This window comes from Typopeltis vanoorti, chromosome 15 (genome assembly GCF_054136105.1).
Source record: "Typopeltis vanoorti isolate ZY-2024b chromosome 15, IOZ_Tvanoo_1.0, whole genome shotgun sequence".
NCBI lineage: Eukaryota > Metazoa > Arthropoda > Arachnida > Uropygi > Thelyphonidae > Typopeltis > Typopeltis vanoorti.
In genome coordinates, this window is record NC_143563.1 from 46,237,304 (window position 1) to 46,264,870 (window position 27,567).

Genomic DNA, 27,567 nt, shown 5'->3' on the forward strand with positions numbered 1-27,567 from the left:
ATGCAAATTCTTGGAGTTCCAGGATTTTGTTTGTTATTCCATTTGCATTCCAAGCTACAATCTTTAGAGAGTTTGGTTTGAGTTTTCTACTCATGGCAGAGGGCTGTTAATATGGACTGGGTTCCTTGTAGGAATCTCTTTTGGAAGGATGGTAAGGGGCTTGTCCTGCTGAATTCTTGCTGCATGGTGGCGAGCGAGCGAGGCAGTTAAGATTGTTTCTAAGTTGGAGCCTCACTGTTTGTAGGATGTGGAGGTCTTAGGTCGTGCAGCCTCGGCATATGTTTTTGTTATGTTGGTTTGTTGTATTCTCTCCTGTGTTGTTGAGGTCATTTGAGATGGTGGGAGAGTTGCCTGTCTCTTAGTGGGATCTTTGCAGGGAGGAGGGGTGATGTTATTTCTTGTTATACTGCGATTTTTCAGATGGGAAGTGTACCCCTTGTAATTGGTGGGGTGAGGTCCTCTGCAGTTAGCACAGTGTGCTGGTGTTGTTTTTGGCTTGGTGCAGGTGCTTGTCTGATGTTCTTCACCACATTTTAGACATCTGTAGGCTGCTTTGCAGAGCTTTTGGGCATGCCCAAACTTTTGGCATCTATGGCATTGTCCTGCCGATGCTTTCTTTCTTAGTGGCTCTGTTGTGATTTTGAGTCTGCATATATTTGTTAGTTTGTATATTCTTTTTTGAGTGTTGGATATTTCTACCAGTACTAGTGGCATAGGTTTTCTGTCTGATTGCAGCATTCTGCTCACTTTAACTGGGGTCAGTCCTTTGTTGACTAGATTGGTAGCGACGTCAGTCGTGATTCCCTCAGCAACCCCTCTGAGCACAACTTTCAGGTTCTTTTCACTAGCCAATGCGTGAAAAGGCAGCATGGAGCATTTTTGTCATCATTCGGTAGTCTGTGACTGTTTCAGGCTGGATCTTTACTCCCTTGTCTATGTTTCTGGCCCAGGAGAAGTTGATGTTTTCTTCTCTAAGCGATTTTGAAACAGAGGTCCACTTTTGTTTGTCTCGAAGGATTATCGGGGGGACCTTTTCTTTATTTCCCGAGACTGCTTGTGTGGGCGCCTCTACTTCAGTGGAGTCGTCCACAGTCCTGCCTTTTGCTTGTGTGTTCTTCTGTTGTTGGTTCTGTCTGTCTGTTGTCCTCGGGTGGGGGAGGGTAATGTTTTGTTCTGTGATATCTTCTTCTTTGGGTTCCTCTGCTTGTGTATACAGTTTTAGGTAGCCTGGCCATTCCGTGTCAATCTTTTGTAGGAGTACTTTAAATAGTTCTAAAGCTTTGTCTCTATTTATGTGTTGCAGAAAGTTTTTAACGCTCTCCATTTTTAGCATGTGTCACTGTGCTGTTTTAGTTGGTGGTTCAGGACCTGCATTGTCTCATCCTTCACCAAGTGTAGACCGACAGTTGAAATCTCCTTCGAGAAGTGGAAAAAAACTGACAGGCACAGGGCAGGGAATAGGAGAGGGCCTGGGGAACTTCCATAAAAAAGCTTAAAGCTTACCTTTACCTGGGCAGGTGCTGGTAGTAACATAGGCAGTACAATCTTCAGGGTCACTTTACTATCTTGCTGGTAACAGTTCTTTTGGTAAAGAGAACCAGAGTAATCGACTCAAAAAATCAGTTCTTTGTAACTCACAATCAGTTGGCGGTATCACATTCAAACAAATTACTTATGCAATCCATAATCATTTATCAATTCGCCTCGAACTTGACTCAGCAACTCTTTTTTATACTAATTATATGAAGAGCCAAAGGCTTCAATTAATAAACAAATAAACTTAAATCTTTTTTATACGGTTCCGATGACCGTTTTTATGACGTCATCGTCCACTCGGTACTTTAATTTTCTGCACCAGACACCCATGTCTATCGGTGCAATTAGATGGGAGACCCCCATATAATATCGCGCTGCACGTGCGCAGTAGCCTCAGGTTGGGACTTAATCTTCTTAATCCTGTCTGGAATTTTTTTGTTTACTATGGCATAGTTTAGACACAATATAATATCCTTTGTTCTTACACAAAAACTTTAGATATTTCGATATTCATTTCAAATCAAAGAAAAAACATTATTTTTATTTCAATTACACTAAATTTTCTCATTAATTTACAAGTATTTCTGTGAGACTTAATATACTTGTAAAATCTGAATAAAAGGTATTTTAATATAAAAAATCCTTTTAGTCAAGATTTTACATTATCCATAGACAGCATAACTTGTTTCTTTCTTAGTGCACTTAGCCATTTCCCAGGCATAGTGAAGTGTGATCACTCGCAACTGTAGGCAGAACAGTCACATCTTAAACCGAATTCCCCCCCCCATGACACTATAATCAAGTCTAACACTTTGAGTTCCTTCTGTCGTATGCTGCTTCCTCAAGCAGCATACGACAAGTTTATCTTGCAGTAGCTCAGTAAGTTTGGCTTCATTCTTCTTGTGAGATTTCACTGACACCTAATCAGTGTTCAGATAATTAGTCAACCACGATGATGATTACTTGATTTGATGATGCATTTTAATGCCACTTGTTCTGTAACAACACTCTGCCTCATACTAAATAGCTTCAAACTCTTGGCTAGTGGAAATTTGTTACTAATATTGCAATCGTAGTTTCTACTCTAACAGCTGAGCCTGGTTGGCCAAGTGGTTAGCATAGAAACTCTTAAATCAACAGGTCACAGGCTTGAATCCCACCATGACATGGATGTTTGTGATTGTCTTTAGGTGAGAGATGAAATTCATCACCCATTGTGAAATCACCACACTCATTAATTGGAGGCCTGATGTTGCTTGAAAAAGTTTCATGTTTGATCTCTAGAGCAAGATTTCCAGATCTAAAAAATAAATAAATACAAAAAAAATAAAAAATATGCATACATCATCATCAAATTCCTGACATGTACCCTCACGGGGTGTACAGGATATGATAGTACTACATGAAAAATTTACATCATTAGTAACTTCCTATCTACAATTTTCCTCCAGATCAGTCTGTTACTTGTCAAAATGCCAATATTATCAGATCTTATATTTCTATCGTCTAAGGCACTTTGTACCATATCAATCCACCTATATCTTGGTCTTCCTCTGGGTCGTTCTGCTGCCAACCTGGCAGAGAACACTTGTTTTGCTAATCTTTCTTCGCCCATTCTGTTTAAGTGACCATACCACCTGAGATTAGCTCTGCTAACACATTCCTGGATGTTGAGAATGTCAAGTTCTTTCCTAATATCCTCGTTTTTAATATGATATTGCCATTGATGCCATCTGTTCACACCTATAATCTTTCTCAGGACTCTCATATCTGCGGTCTCTAGTCTTTGGTCAAGTGTTTTACTTCTGACCCAGCTCTCAGATCCATAAGTTAAAACTGGTTTGAACACTGTCTTGTATACAGCTAATTTAGTGTTCCGACTAATTTCTCTCTTATTCCATATGAATTTATTCAATTGACTTCCCACCATACCAGCTTTGTTGATTCTGTTGTCTATTTCTATATTGAATTTACCATCTTGAGTAAAAATCGTGCCTAAGTAGCTGAAATGTTTTACTTGTTCCACAGGTTCTCCGTTAACAACACAGTTAACATTTTCAATGATTCTACCTATTTTCATTGTCTTTGTCTTTTTATTGCTGACCTTCATACCATATCTATTACAACAGTTATTCAATTTAGTCAGGGAATCTTGCAAACTTGTAGTGGATTTATTTAGAAGTATAACATCATCCGCATAAAGCAAAAAGCTAATATTAACATCTCCAATTCTTATATCATGTTTAATACCACTTTCCTTCACAATGTGATCCATGTAGATAATGAATAACAGAGGGGATAATGTTCATCCTTGTCTCACACCAGATTTAACATTAAACCATCTTCCTGTACTTCTTTCAATTCTGACTGCTGACTTACAACTCAAATAAAGACTAAGTATTACTTGATATAATTTCTCATTGACACCATATAACTGTAGCATATTGAATAGCTTCTCTCTTGCACCTTGTCATATGCCTTTTCCAGATTGACAAAACTTAAATACAGATTTTTTTTATATTCTCATACTTTCTCAACAATTCGTTTTAAAGCAGGGATGCACAAACTTGTTAAGGCCAAGGGCCGCATAGTTCCAATTATTTATGGGAGGGCCGCCAAAAAAAACTCAAGAGTTCTCTACCATATATTGTTTATTTTATTTATACCTATCATAATTGTTACAAAAAAGGTAATAAAAAGTAAGTGAATTTAATTTGATGCATGACATTGCATTGATTTGACAATTGATTTGATATTTGGTTCGAGTTTTGTAGTAGCCAACCACAAAATTGATTCTAAATTTTCATCAGTCAAGTGGTTCCTATTTTTCGATTTGTTAATATTCATGACCGAAAAAGTTTGTTCAGAAATATATGTTGAGCCAAAGAGGCTTGCACATTTTAATGCATTATCTAGCAACCATTTATAATTGTTTTTATCGACACAATGATAGAAGTTTAATAAATTGCCTTCGTTAAATTTAATTCGTGGGCTCTCATCATTTTGAATGTCGATGAGTTCAAGCTGTGCTGAATCAGGTGCATTTTCGGGCAAAATGGCAAAAGGATTGCTAAATAAATCTAGCAACAGTTTCACTTTTTTAAAATCAGAAAACCGATCCTTGAAGGCTGATATCAAGTTATCAATCTTTTCCACATACACAGTTTTGAAGTTGACATTGAACTTTTCAGAAACTTTCTTATAATTAGGAAAATGGATGTAATTCCCAGACTTCAGTTGGATTTGAAATAGATTTAACTTGCACTGAAAAGATAAAATGTGGCCGTAAAGTTGAGTAACCAATTGATCTTTGCCCTGAAGTCGCGTATTTAAATGATTAGTAATCAACCAGAAAGGCTAAGTCACATAACCAATCCAGATTTTTTATGTCAGGGACATTTTTGTTTTTTTCAGTCATGAAGATTTCAATTTCATCAATTAAATTTAGGAACTGCTCCAATGTTTGTCCACGACTTAGCCAACTCACTTCTGTGTAAAAAATTAAGTCACCATATTCACTTTCAATGTCTTCGAGAAACTTTCTAAATTGTCGGTGATTAAGGCCACGGGATTTTATAAAATTAATCGTTGAAACCACAACTTTCATGACATGTTCAAATCCAAGTTTCTTATGGCACAAGCTCTCCTGGTGGATTATACAGTGGAATTGTATCAACTCATCGTTGTGCCGTCCCAAATGCTGTTTCAATAATGTTACCAATCCAGAATTAGCTCTGTCAGTCGTGATACCTGATAATTTTGTCAGATCTAAATCAATTTTGGAACACTGTTCCAAAATCCCAGTAAACATGTCATTACCTTTTGTTTGATCTGACAATGAACTAATTCCAATCAGCTCCTCACTAACCTCAAACTCTTGCGTTATTCCACGTGCAAATATTAACAACTGGGCTGTAGTAGTAATGTCAGTTGATTCATCAATAGCTAATGAAAAATAGGCAAATTTCTTTCAATAAGATGTTAATCGGTCCTTTACACTTTCTGACATTGCAGTAATTCTTCTTTGCACAGTCATCCTGTTTAACTGAATAACATTTTTGGCTGATTCAATACAAATTTTTTTAGCAGCTATCTCAAGGCAATCTTTAACAAAATCTCCGTCTGTACATGGTCGGCCTTTTTGCTATAAGGCGAGATATTTCAAAACTTATTTCTGTTGTGATTTCTGAATCTTGAATAGGTTTTGTAAACATCACTTGTTGACCTGTCAATTCTCATTACAAAAATGAAATCTTTTGTTTACGTAGTTCTTCAGGTATATTTTAAAATGTAGATTGCAAACTTTCATAGTGTCTACTTATATTGTATTCTTTTGGTATGGCTACAGCACTTTTGCAAATCAAACACACAGTATTACTAAACGACTGCACAAAACCATATTTTTCAGTCCAGCTATCCTGAAACTGCCGTTTTTCATCCTGTAGTTTGCATTTCCTACTTGGCCCTGCTTTATCCATTGTAGAATTTATTTTTTACCCGTTTCCGAGGGGTGATAATTAATTGCAGCAACCACCTATGAAAACAAAATACTCATATGACAAATAGACGAAATAAAACTATACATGGTGAGGCAAGCCATCAGCAAATCAACGGAGGGCTGCATGCAGGCCGCGGTCTGTGCATCCCGATCTTAAAGTGAAGAACTGATCCTGACAGCCTATATTTATTATTATTATTATTATTATTATTTTGACACCTCCAGGGAGTCCAAAGACTCATCGAGGGAGAGTGTGCCGACAGCATCGAACGATTGGCCCCCTTCCAACTACTAACCGCGCTCAAACTTACTTAACTGAGCCATTAGTAGCAGAGGCTCTACCATTCGACCAACAAATTCAGCTTGTTCTTCACCAAACTTTTCTTCCATAATTCTTCTCAACTGTTTTTCAAGTATACTTGCATAAATCTTGCCAGGGAATACTCAGTAGGTAAATACCTCTGTAAATCTCACATTTAGTTTTATTTCCCTTTTTATATATGGGTATTATGAGAGCTCTACTCCAATAATCGGGAATACGTCCCTCTGTCCAGGCCTTTTGAACTATGTAGTGCAGCCACTGTAAGACTTTTATACCACCATACTTCAACATTTCTGGTCGAATATTATCAACTCCTGCTGCCTTTCCACATTTCAAGCCTTTGATGGCTTTTTCTACTTCAAGTATGGATATGTATTCCTGACTGTATGCCTGTGGAGTATTTTTTACCACTGTGCTATCACTGCTTGTTTCATTTAGCAATTTTTCAAAGTAATTACTCCATACTTCAAGGATATCTTTTTCTCCTGTTTTCATGTCACCTTTATCATCTCTAACTCCTTTTACAGCACTCTTTCCTCCGTTTCTAAGCTTCTTCAACAACCTCCAGAATATTTTGCCACCTTCTTGATATTTATTTTCTATGTTCTTGCCAAAGTCCTCCCATGACTTTGTTTACTAGTTTTACACAGTATTTAGCTTTCTTACATTTGTCTCTGTATTCTCTAAGAGCAGAAGCTGACTTATTTGCCAGGAACTTTTGATATGCTTTCATTTCTTTCACTGCCTCTTTAACTTCCTGTGTCCACCATGGAGTTCTGATTTTTCTATCCTTGCAGACAACCTCACCACATGCCTCTTTTGCTGAATCAATCAGGGCTTTCTTCAAGGCTTGCCACTGAATCTCCAAGATTTGATTCGTGTTCTCAAACTCTTTCATTTTTTCTTCAATAATCTTTGTGTATTTTAGTCTAAAGTTCACATCTGAGAGCTGCTCAACTTTTATTCTCTTTAAAAATTTCTTACATGTTATTCTTTTCAATATGAAATTCAATTTTATCCTGCTGAAGACGAAATAGTGATCACTACCAATTTCAAATCCTCTATACACTCCGGTATCCTGCACCAGAGTGTACAGAATTATTGTTGATAGGGAGAAAACATCACTATCAACAATAACATAGTCAATGAGACTTTTCTTCCTTGCCACTTCTCTACATGTGAATTTGTGTACATTTTTATGTTGGAACATAGTGTTAGTAATAACCAGTCCATGTCCTGAGCAGAAATCCAACAGGTATTTGCCATTATTATTAGCTTTGCTCTTTTCTCCAAATTTTCCCAAAATATTTTTGTATGTCTGACAATCATTTCCTACTCTGCTATTTAGATCCCCAACAAGGAATAACTTTTCCATTTTCATTGTGTCAGTTGCTTTTTCTAAAGCATCAAAAAATTCCTCCACTTCTACCTTAGTAGAACCTTCTGTGGGACCATAGGCACAAATAGGTCTCATTGTCCAATTCCCCATTCAGATATTTGCGCACATCACTCTACTTGAGACTGCCTGCCATTCAAGAAGATTAGTCTCGTATTCAGTGTTGAATACTATGGCTACAACTTCTTTTCCTTGATTGTCATTGCCTGAATATAACATTTTGTATTTATTGCTCAGAAAGATCTCACCAGTTTTTGTCTTTTTTGTTTCAGTGACCTCTATTATGTCGATCTGGTACTTATCAAATTCCTCAGCTAGCTCCATTTCTTTGCCATTCAGGCTTCTTATGTTGATAGTACCGATCTTTAATTCTGGTGTTGTTGAGTTGGGGTGTGTTTTCAGATTTGTTCTAGTAGCTGACTTTTTGTTGTTCGCCCTGGTTCCGTGGCGAAAACAACGGGGGCCTTGTGTAACCAGGCGACGCCGCAGCCGGCATGAAATTTTGTCATGTTGTACCATCATTTTGTATATTGGTTTAAGCCAATAAGAATACAATTTGGTTGGCTAAATCCCAAATTGCCAGTCCATCCTTGTTCATTCAATATCTAGGTAGATACCCAACAGGGTGTACCACGAGAAGGTGAGTATTGGACATTACGTCAGAAGCCCTGGTCGGTTCTTCGCATTCCTTTAAAGGCTATGTGGAGGTCTCCTCTCAGTTATACAGCTTTGACCCTTAAGATATGCATGCATACATATATAAATTAATAAAACATAAAAATCCTTAGCCCATCAACAGTACTAATGTACACCCAATTCTCCGTTTACATGATAGATTGGTTCCAGAAAAAAGCATGTAAAAAAGAATACAGTACATATGAAAAAATAGAAGAATGACTCCAGATTTGAAAACCCAAAACAAACAATAAGTTCTTTTCAAAGAAAATATGTGAATATCATTGAATAAAACTCTGTTTAATTTTAATGAAATGTTATTTTTTTATTTTAAACACTTATTTAAAGTATATACATATGTATCTTTCTTAAAGAAAATAGTTTGTTACTAATAAAACAGAAATTCAAAAACACCAACCCACCTCACATATGGTTATTAGTTAAATTTTATTTGCCATCATTTCTGACAGTAGCTGCATACTCTTTGTGTGAGACTGAAATAAAATCACTTCCATCACTTGAAACACTTTGGCCTTCCTGTTCATACTGCAATGGCAAAACGTTTTCTTCAGTAAAAGGAACTAAATTACCATTAATTTCCAATAATTGTGAAGGTTGATTTTTTATTATTATGAACTCTGTAATTAAATGTTGAGATCCTGTTTTGACTAGATCTTTGTATAATTCTTCATATCACACCATACATGACTTGAGTTCATGTTTAAACTGTTCAGCTCATTCAGTATTTGGATCATGTGGAAGAAAATGACTTTGCAATTTACTAGCCATTTAAAGCCTTCCTTTAATTACTCTTGCAATGAGTGGAATCTCTTCATCATCATCACTTTTTTCTTTTTCATCGAGATTCTCAAGGACAGCTTCTGTTATTTCATCATCACTAACAGCCTTGTCAACCATCAATTCTTCAATATCTGCAGATGAAAAATCATCAAATCCTTCTACACCAACCGCATGTGCTAATCTGATGGTGTTGGGATATTCAGTTGTATGCAAAGGTACGAGGTTTTTCTTTTTTACACATTCTGGCCAAGTAGCTTTCCAGCATGCATTTAAAGTTGATGGTTTCAATTCTGATAACGCCAACTTAGGAAGTTTGATGCAATCCAAAGTAGAAAAATTTCTTCCACACATCAATAACTGTCAGTAAATTATCCTTATCTAATTTATCCAAAATGTATTGGAATGTTCTTCTTATGTAGTAAGTTTTGAAGGTAGCAATCACATCCTGTCTAGTGGTTGTATTAAGGATGTTGTATTAGGTGGCAGAAAACAAAATTCCACATTTGGGTGTTCAAAAATAGTATGGCCAAGTGTATTGTCTATAATCAATGAAACTTTAAAGCCCAGATATTTTTCAATCAAATAGCATTTGACTTCTGGAACAAAACAATGATGGAACCATTCATTAAAAATTTCTTTTGTAACCCAACCTTTTTTTATTTGCCTTCCAGTGCACTGGTAATGTGTTAAAATCTACATATTTCATTGCCCATGGTCTTAGGGATCGATTAATGAGTAATGGTTTTAATATATGATCTCCTGAAGCGTTTGCTGCAAAATAATAGAGTCGCATGATAGCTACTTTAAAGCCACCAACACTTTTTTTGTGATTTCGCTATATAAGTTCTACTCGGTACATTTTTTTTCCAAAAAAAGGCTGGTCTCATCTGCATTCCAAACTTGATCAGGAGTGTAGCCACGAATTTCAATAATTTTAGCCAGTTTTGAAAGAAATTCCCTAGCCGCCAGCTCATCTGCAGGTGTGGCTTCTCCTTTTATTTTTACGTTATGAAGCGCATATTTTTTGAGAAAGTTTGTAAGCCAACCTGTGCTTGCATAAAAATCACAATTGTTGTTTGATGTTGTTGGCTCCTTTTCCCGAAACTGTTTGTAACCGTAATGATGGATGACATTTCCATCTAAAGGTATTCCTTTTTGTGAGCAATCTTCTATCCACATCACTAGATCCTTTTCCATCTTCACTTTTATAATGTCTCTCATATATGATGACAACTTGGCACCTAATTTTGTTCCATAAAGAACAGATTTTTGAATTTGGATCTTAATTTCTAAAGAAATATCTTTTCTTCTGTCTAACTGAATTATCTGACATCGTGATTAATGGGGTAATGTTACAAAAATATCTGAAAATAATCAATAATTAATTTTACTAATTTGATATTACACGTACAAAACTTCAGAATTTAATTTAATATATACCTGTATAATTCTATTGCACGAACAAAACTTTCATGAACAAAACACAAGACGTGTAAACGTTTCGAATTGTAAACAGAAAATGATTGTTTAGCAAACAGCTTAACTCCTTCCAAGCAGCTTTATATAGATGGGCCTCTGGTAACAAACCAACTTAAATTCGAGGAATCAGCATAGCACTCTTCTGCTTCCAGGAACCAACGGCAATAGAACGGATCATCTGTCGGCTTAACTTCGGGGAATTGTAATTACAAAAATTGATTTTTTTTGTTGTCACCACAATTGTCTACACTGTGGAAACATTGAGGGATTCCCCAAAATTCAAGTTTAAGTACATATGTACCATTCTAGGAAATGATTATAATGACAATACCCTTTTTAACAGAACTGAATTCAAACAGAAATTTTAAAAATAAGCACCATTTGAACCATGTAAAATCATAATATGCCGTGTAAAAATAGAATTGCTTCTATTTTCTAAACCATGTTATTTCGAAATCGCGTAAAAAAATGCTGTTAAAAAGAGAATTAGCTGTACTATAGGTTTACAAAAAAACTTTCATGAGTGGGAGCCACATATTTATAAAAAATAAAAAACTGGATTCAAATCATGATATCATTAGCAGCACATTCCCCCCTCTTGTCTATTTCTAGAAGTACTACACTCTTTATACTCTATACCAGTTTGTACATCTGCTTCTGAGACCCAGGTGTTACTAATACATACTCAAACCCTTTGTTCTTGATATTCCTGGCATTTGTGCACAGGTGTAAGTTACCTTCAAGGGTTTTTTTTTTTTTTGTATACTCATCCCTGTAGTTTGCATATGATCCAGTTGGATAACTTGCAGATATCTCTATTCATATCAAATGTTTCACTTATGCTGACATCCTTGAAAATACTTTATAATAAAGTCACTTTTTATTAAGTATTAAGTCAGTCAGTCATTCTGCATAGATTCTCACCATTCCTCCCATCATAATTTAGTCGACCTGACTCTTCATATTGGATCTCATACCAATGAATAATTTCTCCGGCCTACTCATACCAAACACAAGTGCAGGCTGACCCTCTTATAATAAATCCTTTTTTCCTTCACGCTCAACTCCACACATCTAGAAACTTGCAGCCATTCCTTCTGCACAGCTGAGCCCTTCTTAATGTAATACTAACCATTTTTAATTTCTCACTCTTCCCTCTCACTTCTTCTAACAATCCTTTCACATTCTCTTTCATATTATTTAAGAAAAATTGACAGAGCTTGAAAACAAGATCCTTGGAGATACAGTGACAGACTCTGAAGAAAGCAGTATTCATTCAGCCAGGATGGCCTGTGATTATTGATCTTTTTTGGCATTATAGCCACGAGAATAATGCCAAAAACTGAAGCCCTGTTGGAACAGAGGTTGAAGGCTCTGTTAACAAGGGTTTTAATAACACTGTATTGTGGTCATCAAGGTCAGTGATCATAATTGGAAAATGAATATTGCTCAGAGACTGACTGCACTATTAATAAACCACTGGATTATGACTTTACCAATTCTCAGAGAAAAACTTTAAAAAGACTTCTAAAAAAAAAAGTCATGTTTTAGCCTCATGAAGTAGTTAAACTCAAACCTTTTAATCCCCCCCACCACATATATATATATATATATATATATATATAATTAAAATTCATAAATCCAATAATCCTCTCCATCCCATAGTGAATGCTACTGACTTCCCCCTCTTTTAAGTTAGCCAAAATCTTTAACTTCATTTACTGGACACATTTCATCTTATATAAAATATTCCACCCATATCAAATCTTTAATCCAAAATTTAGTTTAAAATAATATAATATCAAGATAAGGTTTGATGTCTTTATTTACCAGAATCCCCCAACATCACAGATCTTTTCAATTTTGTCATCCACACTAGTTCAATTGGAAAGACTCTGTATATAAACAGAAGGTAGAGGCCCAGCCAGCCAATTTCTATATGGAACATATCTGGCTAAAATATATTGATGATAAAATATATCATCAATATATTTTATCATCAATTTTATCTCTAATATAAAATATATTAGAGATAAAATATATCTCTATTTGTCCATATGAGACACATTAACTGCTTTCCTCCTCCACTTCGATAGCCAGTACCGCAGAAAACATTTTCACTTTAGAAAAAGAAAATAACGATAGCTTGCCTTTTCTAGATATCTAATCACACGTCTTCCCAATGGTACCCTGTCTTTCTCAGTTTACATAAAATCCACCCACACAGATAGATACATACATATGCAAACTTTCAAATCGTCCCCTCCCTCTCAATAGTGTGGTATTATTAAAACCTCTAACCTCTGTTCCAATCATCCTTTCCTTACAGCTGAATTATCCTTTATTTGCCATACCATCATGACCAGTGATGTAAAGAGGGTATGAAGCACCTGTGGCAAGTATCTAACTTGCATCCCCCCCCCCCCCCACAACCCAAAAATGTTATACGTTTTGCGCCCCAAACCTAGTTGTGCCCGTGGCAGGCACCTCTTTTGCCACACACCCTCGTTGCAGCACTGCCAATGACTACAGTGCCAAAAAGATCAAAATACTTGTTCCTCATATCCATCTCAGCATACAGATTGCAGTAATACTATTGCTATTCCCTATATACAGGACACTTCAGAAAAATAGCCAGAACTTTAAAGAATGATCTATGTATCAGACCTCTTCTGAAGCTCTCATTCTAGATGTTTGCAAGGTTTCTTGTTGTTGTAACTTATATGTATCAGACCTCTTCTGAAGCTCTCATTCTAGATGTTTGCAAGGTTTCTTGTTGTTGTAACTTATATAATGAAACTGGAAGATCTGCTAACATGCACCTAAAAGAACACAAGAAATGCATCCACTGCCAAAATTTTGGTCAGTTAGGTCTAGCTGACTGTGCCTTGAGTCAGCTAGACCTAACTTGCACAGAATCAAATGAAAAAAAACTAATATGCTTAACCACAACAAATACAAACTAGACTTTTTTTAGAATCAGCAGGAGATTTTAAAAATAATAATAATCTAAATAAATATGGTTGTGTTAAACTTCCCAAGATTTGGGAAACTAATTCTTAACATCCTGCCCAACAGAACTCAGAGGGGTATTCCTCATACGTTAAGCTTCCAGTTTTTTTTCCACTTTTGTTTTGTGCGTGCGCTTTTATAATTTTAAGACTGCATCCCTGATGTATTTCATCTCTGTAACAGATGAAATACAGGATCTATTAAACTTGTTTAATTATTTCTCATCATAATGCTAATTACAGGTATAGACCATATTGATCTGTTCCGGTCTCATTATCCATCCAATATCCTTTTTTTGAAGTCTATCTGCCTTCTCTTTCCAATTGGCTTATATTACAGGATCTATTAAACTTGTTTAATTATTTCTCATTATCATAATGCTAATTACGGGTATAGACCATATTGGTCTGTTTCGGTCTCATTATCCATCCAATATCCTTTTTTTGAAGTCTCTCTGCCTTCTCTTTCCAATTGGCTTATATTTCAGTATTTGTTTAGGATATCGGGTGTTGTCCATCCATTTTCGTTTATAATTGTTTAATTTTTCTTCTATTGATTTTGTTTTTAGTTCTTTTAAAATGTCTTCATTCCTTTTTTGGTCTAATATTGTGTATTTTGCAGTTCTCATAAATCTCATTTCACTTGTTTTTATTTTTTGTTTATCTTGTTTGTTTATTGCCCAAATTTAACTGCCATATAATTATGTGGGCACTGCTAAAGTATTAAATATTTTCAAGCGTGTTTCTTTTTGTACTATATTTGGAGTGAATGTTCTATTCATCAGGCCTATAATCTGTAAAAATTTTGAAGTTTTTAATTTTATGTCTTTTTCTCCTTCATATGATATTTCACATCCAAGATAACTGAAAGTATTTATCTGTTCTGTTATTTTATTATTAATAACTATTTTACTTCTAACCGGAGTTTGTCCACACAAAATGCCATTGTTTTAGTTTTATATGTGGAAATTTCCATTCCAAACTGTTCTATTATGTTTAAATTATATATTGCTCTTTTTAAATTGTCTGTAAGTTTAATTATTTCTGTATGATGTATTCATTTCATTAAACATAATTATGAGCTCATCTTCAAAATGTATTAGGCTGCACTTAATGGACAAGTAAGGTGTGATAAGAAAATGATATGTCTCAATGTGTGTACACTTTATCTGACTAATTTGTCTATTTTTCAGTGGAAAAATTTGACACCTTCATGCAAGATTACTTCAGTTTTAGTTGAAACTGAATTTAGTCATCCAGCCAGTTTATAATGGATTTTCAACTTAACATAATGGCAGATTCCCAATTTTTACCAAAATTCAGACATATTTATAAATAAAAAAAAAAAAATTTATTAAATTCACTGTACAAAATATTACATATTTCACACTTTCCTATCAAATGGTATACAAAAACTATACATCTTCTAGCATTTTCCTTTCTTCCTCCTCCACTTTTTTCATGATCTCCCAGTACTGACGACCTGTTATTTTACGAGGAATAATATCTAAAAGGATAAAAATTAACATCTGTTACAATTTTGGCATATATTCTTTAACAAAAAAAATCATTATGAATTTACAAGAAGTATTGCATATCATAGTTTGTGCACAAAATATATAAATAATTTAAATTTTTACATACTATTTACTTTTGCAATAAAGATAAAGTCGACTGCCACTACTATATCAAACCCACTGACTAAAGGAATAATCAGTTATTGCGTAATATTTTCTGTAGTGAATTTCATTCAAAAACTATACTGCTTTGGCCAGGACTTATTTGTAGTTTGCAAGCAAGTTGGCTATAACAGCATTCCTTATAGCAATGGTGTTCAAACTTTAAAGATCCTCCCCCCTTTTTTGTAAAAAATATATATAAAAAAAATATATATATATACTTTTTTTACATATTTTTTCAAAATGTGAAGCATTTTTAATGCTATATGATATTGAAATAAGTGGATGAAATAAGTACACGCAGAAGTTGTGCTCAAAAATAAACAATATTTACCACTGCTCCTCATGCCCCCCCCCCCAAAAATAAAAGGGGGTTGTGTGCCTTCCACTCCCCACATGGTACACTCCAGTTTGGAAACCACTGCCTATAATGAAATCTTTTTAATATATATTTTTAGGATTAACAGATACAAAACAAATTGTGGCAAAATCAAAAGAATTTTTGAACTATATTAATACTTGCTGCAAGTATACTTGAGAAACGGTTGAGAAGAATTGTGGAAGAAAAGCTTGGTGAAGAACAAGCTGGATTCAGGCCAAACAGAGGCTGTCAGAATCAGATCTTCACTTTACAACAAATAGTGGAGAAAGCATGGGAATATAACAAAGATCTGTATTTAAGTTTTGTCGATTTGGAAAAGGCATATGATAAGGTGCCAAGAGAGAAGCTATTCAATATGCTGCAGTTATATGGTGTCAATGGGGCATTATATCAAGCAATACTTAGTCTTTATTTGAGTTGCAAGTCAGCAGTTAGAATTGAAGGAAGTACAGGAAGATGGTTTAATGTTAAATCTGGTGTGAGACAAGGATGTACATTATCCCCTCTGTTATTCATTATCTATATGGATCACATTATCAAGGAAAGTGGTATTAAACATGATGTTAATGTCAGCTCTTTGCTTTATGCGGATGATGTTATACTTCTAAATAAATCTGCTACAAGTCTGCAAGATTCTCTGACTAAATTGAATAGCTGTTGTAATAGATATGGTATGAAGGTCAGCAATAAAAAGACGAAGACAATGAAAATAGGCAGAATCATTGAAAATGTCAACTGTGTTGTGAATGGAGAACCTGTGGAACAAGTAAAACATTTCAGCTACTTAGGCACGATTTTTACTCAAGATGGTAAATTCAATATAGAAATAGACAACAGAATCAACAAAGCTGGTATGGTGGGAAGTCAATTGAATAAATTCATATGGAATAAGAGAGAAATTAGTCGGAACACTAAATTAGCTGTATACAAGACAGTGTTCAAACCAGTTTTAACTTATGGATCTGAGAGCTGGGTCAGAAGTAAAACACTTGACCAAAGACTACAGACCGCAGATATGAGAGTTCTGAGAAAGATTATAGGCGTGAACAGATGGCATCAATGGCAATATCATATTAAAAACGAAGATATTAGGAAAGAACTTGACATTGTCTGCATCCAGGAATGCGTTAGCAGAGCTAATCTCATCTGGTATGGTCACCTAAACAGAATGGGCGAGGAAAGATTAGCAAAACAAGTGTTCTCTGCCAGGTTGGCAGCAAAACGACCCAGAGGAAGACCAAGATATAGGTGGATTGATACGGTACAAAGTGCCTTAGACGATAGAAATATAAGATCTGATAATGTTGGAGTCTTGACAAGTAACAGACTGATTTGGAAAAAATTGTAGATAGGAAGTTGGTAATGATATAATTTTTTCATGTAGTACTATCATATCCTGTACACCCCTTGTGGGTACATGGCAGGAATTTGATGATGATGATTAATACTTGCATAATAAAAAAAATAGCTTGTTTATTCATTAATCCCATATGGGCTAACTATATATTAGTACTCAGGCATGCACAAATGGAAGGGGTGGGGGAACACTAGTATCAATCATTTATCAGTAATTGTTCCCTATAAAAAATATAACCATCTTTATATATAAAATAGGTGAAAATATCTACAAACCTCCAGCACAGTATTGGTTGCATGACTGCTCTTTTCAGTAAGCATGTAAAATTGCCAAAGGGAACAAAGGCGTCACATGAATTATTTCCTCACTGCAAAATCAGAGGAACTCTAATTTATCAAATGCTAAGAGTATGCTAGGAGACTGTCAAATTTGGCTGCCTTGACTTACCTTTACAGTGTCCCAACAGAGAACATGGAACAAACACATGTAAATATCTAAATCAGTGGATAGCCTCATTTCTCCAAAGCAACTCAGGTTATCAGGCAAGTGTATAATGTCTATTTTGTGTTTTCTGGCTAGTTTTTATATTATGCAAGAAGAAAAACCCTGCCACTTCCTTATGAGAACTTTTAAATAAAAGTTATCACAATATATTATATACAGCTTCCTTCTATTGACCATTAAAGCAACACAAGGGTTTCCTGGTCCCTATTATGCTGTGGACCTTAACTCTTGCAAGTTTTATCTAAATGATAAAAAATAGGAATGAATAAGAATTTCTACTTCTTTTTCTCCTTTTCCAACAAAGGAAGATAAGGTAAAACTTTAGCATTATAACTAAAGCAATCATCCTGGATATTTCAACAAGATAAAGATTCTTTCATAAGATATAACATTTTGGATTGGTTTAAGGCCCATAACTTTAAATAGTGAGAGCAGATATAAATTTTATTTTTAAATTCCATAAAATTAGCAAAGTAAAAGTTCCTAAATTTTCAGAATTCCTTTGCATTTTGCAAAACAATATTGCTTTACAAAATACAAAACCATATTTCTATCTCAGGTAGAAATAATATCCTTTCACATCTATCACAGTAGTTATGCTGTCAAGATTAAGTTAAAAAGAATACATCAGTGATACCCATAAGACCAATTTTGGAGCATGATATTGATATCAATTGCTAGTAGATCCAAATAGCTATAGCGAATTTTTATTTTTAGAGGTACCTGTGGCATAGTATAATTATTAAAAGAACACGTAAGACCACAGTAATAACTTTTTAATTAATCGGGTACAGATATTTCATACTAAAACTAATAGTACATCTTCAGTGTCACAAACAGTTATAGGAATGGAATACAAGTAACGACACATTTGGTGGATCACCTATTAAAATACAATTGTTGCTGTGTGCTAGGAAATGACAGAAAATAATTAATTAATATTGAAGATAATTTTTTTTTTTATTGATTACATAAAATAAGTCTTCCAGATCTTCGAGAGAGAGACAATCATTTCGGTTTAAATTCGATAGGTGTAAAATAGCTTCACAATTTCTTTAAAAAGGCATTCATATTTGAACCTGCATCTATGGAGGAGAATAGTTTTATCCCACTAGATATTATGAGTAGTGTTAATACTGTCTTGTGCTAGACCAGGCTTCTGAGGTTTATTGTATTCAATATAATATTGATGTTCTTTAATTCTTTTTTTTCCACAGAATGGCCAGTTTGTCCAAAATAAGAAACATCGCATTCACATGGTATTTGGTAAACGCCAGCCAAAGATATAGATAGCAGTTTATCTTTTGTAGAAGGCAATAAAGAGGAAATTTTGTTGATAGGAACATATGTGGGAATCAATTGGTACGTTTTCAAAATTCTACCTATAGGTTCTGAGATTCCTAGAATGTAAGGGATTGGAACTCTGCGGACTGTTGAAGAAACCTTAGGTATTGGAACATAAGATTCAATTATCTGTTGGATTTGATTAGGGTTGTAATTATTTGATTCCATTAACTTTTTAATGAATGAAAATTCTTGTTGTAAGATTACAGGAGAAGAGCAAACTTTATGTGCTCTTAATTAGAGATTTAAGAATGCCAAATTTTTGAGATAAGTGCTGAGCAGACTTTTTTTATGAATGTATCTGCCAGTAAATGGGGGCTTTCGAAAGTCGCTTGTAGATAAGGTACCAGAAGAAGTTCGAATAAGAAGGATGTCCAAAAAAAAATAAAGTACCAGAATTTTCTTTTTCCATGGTGAATTGAATACGTGGGTGAAGGCTATTTATCTATTACTAGTAAGTATGGCTCCAGTACGAAGGAAAATGGCAGCCAGTAATGATGGTTTGCCATCTTCTTTCAAGAACGGTAATGTAAAGGAGACGATTCAGTGTACTATCTGCGAAATGTACGCTTTGTGGAGTGCAGTCAGAGTGTGGTTAGATGATAATAAAGGAGTGAATGTGTGTAGAAAATGTAGGGAGAATGAGGAATTGAAGTGTATTTCGGATCGTGAGTGTGATATTTTTGTCAAACTTCAGAATGAAGAAAATAGGGATATGACAAGAAACGGTGAGGTTGTACCAGAGAATTGCGAGAGTGTGAATGATAGTATTAATGGTCTTTGCCATCTTCTTTCAAGAACGGTAATGTAAAGGAGACGATTCAGTGTATTATCTGCAAAATGTACGCTTTGTGGAGTGCAGTCAGAGTGTGGTTAGATGATAATAAAGGAGTGAATGTGTGTAAAAAATGTAGGGAGAATGAGGAATTGAAGTGTATTTCGGATCGTGAGTGTGATATTTTTGTCAAACTTCAGAATGAAGAAAATAGGGATATGACAAGAAACGGCGAGGTTGTACCAGAGAACTGTGAGAGTGTGAATGATACTATTAATGGTTTTACAGAGAATAAAAAAGATGAGATAGATGCAATGAGTGAGATCGCCTTGTTGAATGGTGCGATACAAAGGGCAAAACAGCAGCTAGAGCGTATGAGCAAAAGTTGACTGAATGAACCAGCCAATAATAAAAGGTATGACAGGAAAAACAGACGTATGAATGTGAACATGAACAAAATGAAGGATAGCGTGCTGTATGGAGACTCGTTAGTACGAGGTGTGTTAGTAGAGGATTTGACAAAATCGTACCAACCTGGTGCGACCATAAAGGATGTAACTGAGTCTATTAGAGAGCAAAAGGAAAGGGTGAAAGAAATGATTGTTGTGGCAGGTAAGAATGATTTGAAAGGAGATAAAATTGAAATGATAGAAGACCCGAATGAATTGTTTGAGGTAGCAAAAGAAAAGAGTGAGAGAGTTAGAATGATTAGTCTTTTGCCACGGTATGACAGTGAAATGTTTAAAAGGAGGGCCATAATTCCGAATGACTATGCGTGGGTTATGTATGACGAGTGGTGTGGAATTTGTGGATGTGTGTTCGATGGGCGAAAGGATCTGTATAAGATGGATGGCTTGCATTTGAATGGTTACAGTGTAAGGAGACTTGAGAAAGTGTTGCTGAATGTAGTGGATGTGCAAATTCAGGGAAACTAGATTTATTAAGGGGGGAGGGGGTAGATATACAGTCCTTAGGGAGGCAGTTGAATGTATGAATGAATATAATATACCCGAGCGAATAAGGACAACAAATCAGAGTGGGATAGTTAATATAAGGCATCAAGGTAGGATTGGGGCTAATGGGGATCTTAAATTCATGTACACTAATGCTATGAGTATTAGGAACAAGAAGGAAGAGTTTTTGGCCATGGTTGGCATTTCCAGACCACAGGTTATTGGTATTAGTGAATCATGGCTGACTGTAGATGATATAGCTAGTGGGATTGAATGTGATGGGTATAGTGTGTTCAGGAATGACAGAGAGAATAAAATGGGGGGAGGAGTATTGTTGATGATAGCTGATGAGCTACAGCCAAGGAGAATAGAAGTTGAATTGCAGGATAGAGAAAAGAGCACATTTGAGGCCATTTAGTGTGAGATTGTGGCTAGCAGAACTAAATATACAATTGGGTGCTGCTATAGACCAGGTGATGGAAAAGATGGTGGTGACAGTATGCACAAGCAAATAGAAGAAACGAGTGGAAGGAGGGTGATTATTATGGGAGATTTCAACTATGATCGCACTGATTGGAGCGAGGGGAGGACACACGGGAGGAAGGAATTGGATTTTATGCAGTTATTAAGGGATAACTATCTGCGACAGCATGTAATGGAAAACACTACGGGTCAGAAAGTGCTTGACCTAGTAATTATATCTGAGGATTTGGCTGTAACAAATATGACCACATTGCCACCAACTGGTGAGAGTGATCATAGGGTCTTGACTTGGGAGGTGGTTAAAGGTGTGGAATTTTCAATTAAGACAGGATACATGTGGAATTATCGGGCTGGAAAGTATGACAAGCTTACGAGTTTGATTGGTTCAGTGCCATGGCATGTACAACTGCAAGGACTAGAAGTTGATAGTGCATGGGAGGTAGTTAAGAAGTGCTTGCATGAAGCAATGGCTGACTGTATACCTAGAGTCCGAATAATAAATCAAGTAGGGGTTAAATGGATGAATAACACCATTAAGCTTGAGCTGCAAAAAAAGAAACAACTATGGAGGGAATTTAAGGAGAAAGGTGACCGGCAGGCACATGAACGGTATAAAGCGCAGGCTAGAAGGATAACGAGTGTGGTAAGAAAAGCAAAAAAGGATTACGAAAGAACATCAGCCATGCAGGCTAAAGAGAATCCTAAACAGTTTTTTTAGATATGTAACAAATAAAAGGAAAAATGTACATGGCAGAATGATTTTAAAGAATGCCGATGGTAGGGAGGTAACTGAATCAGTTGATATAGTTGAGCTACTGAGTGAGCACTTTGCAAGAATATATCATCCAGGTGGTGACATTGCAGAAACGAATAAACCAGTAGATTATACAGGAATTGTGGTGAATGAAGTGGAGGTGAGTAGTCTATTGCATAACCTCAATGTCAATACATCCGTGGGATTGGATGGTATACCAGCTTGTGTCGTACGAGAAGCAGCTAAAGAATTGTCAGTACCCTTGACCATTTTGTTTAATTTGAGTCTAGGGTCTGGGTTAGTCCCGAGGGAGTGGAAAGTGGGGAAAATAGTTCCACTGCATAAAGGTGGTTCCAAGACTGCTGTTGTAAATTACCGACTGATTAGCATATCAGGAATCATTGTCAAGGTCTTAGAGAAATTAGTCAAGAAAAGAATACAGGATTGGATAGATGAAAATGGGATATTGTATGGCGGACATGGTTTTGTGAAGGTAGATCATGCCTCAGTAACTTGCTCACGTTTTATAACACAGTAACGGCTGAACTGGATAGGGGTAATGGGTTAACAGTGATACTACTGGACCTTGCAAAGGCCTTTGACAGGATACCACATGGAACCCTAATCAGTAAACTAGAGCAGATGGGGATAGATATAGGGTTGGTGAGATGGATAGGAGAGTGGTTGAAGGAGAGATACCAGAGAGTGGTTTATTCAGGAGCAGAGTCTAAAAGATGGGTTGTGACTAGTGGTGTGCCGCAGGGCTCTGTTCTTGGACTACTGCTTTTCAATTTGTTCATCAATGATATAGGAATGGATTTGAGAGGAAGTGTTCACTTGTTTGCTGATGATGCAAAGTTGGGTAGAGCAATTGTGAGTGCACAGGATGTCAAAAGTTTACAGAATGATTTGGATAGTTTGGAGGACTGGGCTAGGAAAAATAGATGTCAATTTAATGTGGCAAAGTGTAAGGTTATGCTCTTTGGGGTGAAAAGAATAGCAGAAGTATATCGCATTGGTGGAACCGTACTCCAGGAGATTGATGAGGCCAGGGATTTGGGAGTGTTGGTGGATAGGGAATTGAAGTTTAGGGGGCACATTGCAAAAGTGACTAAATCAGCTCATCAAATCACTTGGCTTCTGAAAAATACTTTAACAAGCAGAGACAAACAGGTTATTGTTCCTCTGTATCGAGCCTTGATAAGACCCCATCTAGACTACGTGCCAAGATATGGACGCCAGGGTTTCTTCTTGATGGGGAGGAGGTGGAGAAGATCCAGAGACAAGTGACCAAGATGATAGCAGGTCTGTGCAATGAACCTTATGAGAATAGGTTGAAGATATGTGGGTTGCAGAGATTGGACGATAGGCAAAGGAGGGGTGATATGATTGAGACATTCAAATTACTGAAGGGTTTCTATAAGATTGATCCAGAAGATATTTTTGAAAACATGACTGGTGGTGGGAGGACTAGGGGCATGCATGGAAGCTGGGCAAGAGCGTGGTTGACAAGGGTGTTAGAGCTAGGTTTTTTACTCGGAGAGTGGTGAATGAGTGGAATAAGCTTCCAGAGTCTGTTGTGGGTGCTACGACCGTGAACGAGTTCAAGGCAAGGTATGATAGATACTGTGTCAATGTCGAATAGTTATTCTTGACATGATGTTAGGGCCTCCCTCGATGAGTCTGTTGACTCCTTGGAGTTGCCCGGAACAATAATAATAATAACAATCTGTTCTAGAAAAGTGGAAAGCTCATCTTCACTATGTGACCAAATAGCGAAAACATCATCGACATAACGATACTAAAGAGATGGTTGAGGATGAATGGATGAAAACAGTGTCTTCAAATTGTTTCAAAAAGTAGTTTGCCCATGGCAGTACCTTCAACTTGTTTGTAGATCTTGTTTTTCCAGCTAAAATAACCTGAATGGATAACAAATTCGAAAATCTTTGCTACATCTGGAGGATAATCTTCATATAATAATTTGATTGTGTCTGCTAATGGAATATTGGTAAACAGAGAAACAATGTCGAAACTGACTAGCAATCAGACTCTTTGATTTTTTCAAGGATATAAAAATGAAAATGGGAGAAAAAGATATCCTTGAAGTATGGAGTAATTACTTTGAAAAATTGCTAAATGAAACAAGCAGTGATAGCACAGTGGTAAAAAACACTCAACAGGCATACAGTTAGGAATACATATCCATACTTGAAGTAGAAAAAGCCATCAAAGGCTTGAAATGTGGAAAGGCAACAGGAGTAGATGATATTTGACCAGAAATGCTGAAGTATGGTGGTATAAAAAGTCTTACAGTGGCTATACTGCATAGTTCAGAAAGCCTGGACAAGGGACAAATTCCCAATGATTGGAGTAGGGCTCTAATAGTACCTATATATAAAAAGGGAAATAAAATTGAATATGAGAATTACAGAGGTATTTCCCTATTGAGTGTTCCTGGCAAGATCTATGCAAGTATACTTGAGAAACGGTTGAGAAGAATTGTGGAAGAAAAGCTTGGTGAAGAACAAGCTGGATTCAGGCCAAATAGAGGCTGTCAGGATCAGATCTTCACTTTATGACAAATAGTTGAGAAAGCATGGGAATATAACAAAGATCTGTATTTAAGTTTTATCGATCTGGAAAAGGCATATGACGAGGTGCCAAGAGAGAAGCTATTCAATACGCAAGTTATGTGGTGTCAATGGGGCATTATATCAAGCAATACTTAGTCTTTTGAGAATTGAAGGAAGTACAGGAAGATGGTTTATGTTAAATCTGGTGTGAGACAAGGATGTACATTATCCCCTCTGTTATTTATTATCTATATGGATCACATTATGAAGGAAAGTGGTATTAAACATGATATCAGAATTGGAGATGTTAATGTCAGCTCTTTGCTTTATGCGGACGATGTTATACTTCTAAATAAATCCGCTAGAAGTTTGCAAGATTCCCTGACTAAACTGAATAACTGTTGTAATAGATATGGTATGAAGGTCAGCATTAAAAAGACAAAGACAATGAAAATAGGTAGACTTGTTTAAAATGTCAACTCTGTTGTGAACAGGGAATCTGTGGAACAAGTAAAACATTTCAGCTACTTACGCACGATTTTTAGTGAAGATGGCAAATTAAATATGGAAATAGACAACAGAATCAACAAAGCTGGTATGGTAGGAAGTCAATTGAATAAATTCCTATGGAATAAGAGAGAAATTAGTCAGAACACTAAATTAGCTGTATACAAGACAGTGTTCAAACCAGTTTTAACTTATGGATCTGAGAGCTGGGTCAGAAGTAAAACACTTGACCAAAGATATGAGAGTCCTGAGAAAGATTAGAGGCGTGAACAGATGGCATCAATGGCAATATGATATTAAAAACTAGGATATTAGGAAAGAACTTGACATTGTCAGCATTAGGAGAGCTAATTTCAGGTGGTATGGTCACTTAAACAGAATGAGCGAGGAAAGATTAGCAAAACAAGTGTTCTCTGCCAGGTTGGCAGGAAAACAACCTAGAGGAAGACCAAGATATAGGTGGATTGATACGGTACAAAGTGACTTAGACGATAGAAATATAAGATCTGATAACGTTGGAGTCTTGACAAGTAACAGACTGATTTGGAGGAAAATTGTAGATAGGAAGTTAGTAATGATGTAAATTTTTCATGTAGTAGTATCATATCCTGTACACCCCTTGAGGGTACATGTTAGAAATTTGATGATGATTTTTTCAAGAAAATCTTTGAATTTTTTATGTAGGATCTGGAATGTCCAATGAGAGCACTTAAAGAACGTGACAAGACTTTTGCAATTCGATAGGTAGGAGAATCGATGCAATTCACGATAGATCGCACTGGATAGCCTTGTTTATGGGTTTTCGGGAGTCCATATAGATGGGGGAATTCTTCCAAAGTAGGTGCATAATTTATCCACATAATTTGGGTCCCAACTGATAACCTCATCGAGTAATTTATTTAATTGTTTAATTTGTAGGCTTATGCGTGATCATTTGGTAGACAGAGGTGTCTTCTAAAAGGCTGGATACTTTTGTCTCATAGTCAGTCTTATTCATGATTACAATAGCTTTTCCTTTATCGGCCTTAGAAATAGATATATTATTATCTCTTCTTAAAGAAATTAGCCCTTTGATTTCAGCATTTGATAAGTTGCATGGAGGTAATTTGCTTTTAAATAATGAAGTCGCAACTTCAAAACGAAGTTTGTTAGCATCGTCGCTAGAAAGTCCTGATGGATTGCGTTCTATATTGTTCTATATGTGAATTATGTAAAAAATCAAGATATGGAATGCATGTAGGAATAACTGCAAAATCAAGGCCTTTTTCTAATGCACTGGTTTCGGTGTCGGATAAAGGGCAATCGGAAATATTAATAATCCATTTATTAGTAGAAGTGATGTCAGAGGTTAAGTTTTTCTTTTGCTTGTGATATAAAGAATTATATTTCTGCATAAGTCTGTGAAAATTTCTTTCGTAAGAACAGGTTAAAGATTGTTTTGATAAACGAAGAACAATATCTAGTAATTTATCATTAAGAACAGCTGAAATTTCTTCTTTGAGATCCAAAATAGACTTAATATTAGAAGCTAATTCCTTTTTGGCAGTACGAAGTTGGTTATGAATTAAGGAAAAACTTGCACGAATGTAAATAGAGTGGGCTCCAGGAGACCGAATTGTAGGAAAAGCAAATGTAGGAATAACTTTCGTGTCACGACATTTTTGAGGAAGGCTTAACCTTCCTGTTTGCTTAGTAAATTCCTCCCCATGAAGGATGATGATTCTTATTTTTAGAGGTACCTGTGGCACAGTATAATTATTAAAATAACACCTAAGACCACAGTAATAACTTTTTAATTAATAAGGTACAGATATTTCATACTAAAATTAAGTACATCTTCCATGTCCCACAAACAATTATTGGAATGGAATACAAATAACAAACATTCGGTGGATCACCTATTAAAATACAATTATTGCTGCGTGCTAGAAAATGATAGATTCCATTAGCTGACACAATCAAATTATTATATGAAGATTACACTTCAGATATCGCAAAGATTTTCGAATTCGTTATCTATCCAGGTTATTTTAGCTGGAAAAACAAGATCTACAAACAAGTTGAAGGTACTGCCATGGGCAGCCCTCTGTCTCCACCTTTGGCAAACTACTTTTTGAAACAATTTGAAGACACTATGTTTTCATCCATTCATCCTCAACCATCTCTTTGGTATCGTTATGTCGATGATGTTTTCGCTATTTGGTCACATACTGAAGATGAGCTTTCCACTTTTCTACAACAGATTAATAGCCTTCACCCACGTATTCAATTCACCATGGAAAAAGAAAATTCTGGTACTTTATCTTTTTTGGACATCCTCCTTACTCGAACTTCTTCTGGTACCTTATCCAGAAGTGTCTTTCGAAAGCCCCCATTTACTGGCAGATACATTCATAAAAAGTCTGCTCAGCACACATCTCAAATCTCTAATTAATAGAGCACATAAAGTTTGTAAAGTTTGCTCTTCTCCTGTAATCTTACAAGAACTTTCCATCATTAAAAAGTTAATGGAATCAAATAATTACAACCCTAATC

General features: G+C 35.8%; 1 protein-coding gene across 1 annotated transcript in view; it reads right to left on the minus strand.

Moving 5' to 3' along the window:
• Positions 1 to 15,061: 15,061 nt before the first annotated feature.
• The window catches only part of LOC150098731 (chromatin accessibility complex protein 1-like), a 53,808-nt gene continuing 41,302 nt past the window's right edge, over positions 15,062 to 27,567 (minus strand). The window contains exon 3 of the mRNA XM_090405830.1: positions 15,062 to 15,225. Coding sequence (XP_090261956.1) covers positions 15,134 to 15,225 — 92 coding nt within the window. The 3' untranslated portion in view covers positions 15,062 to 15,133. The remainder of the gene's footprint in view (positions 15,226 to 27,567) is intronic.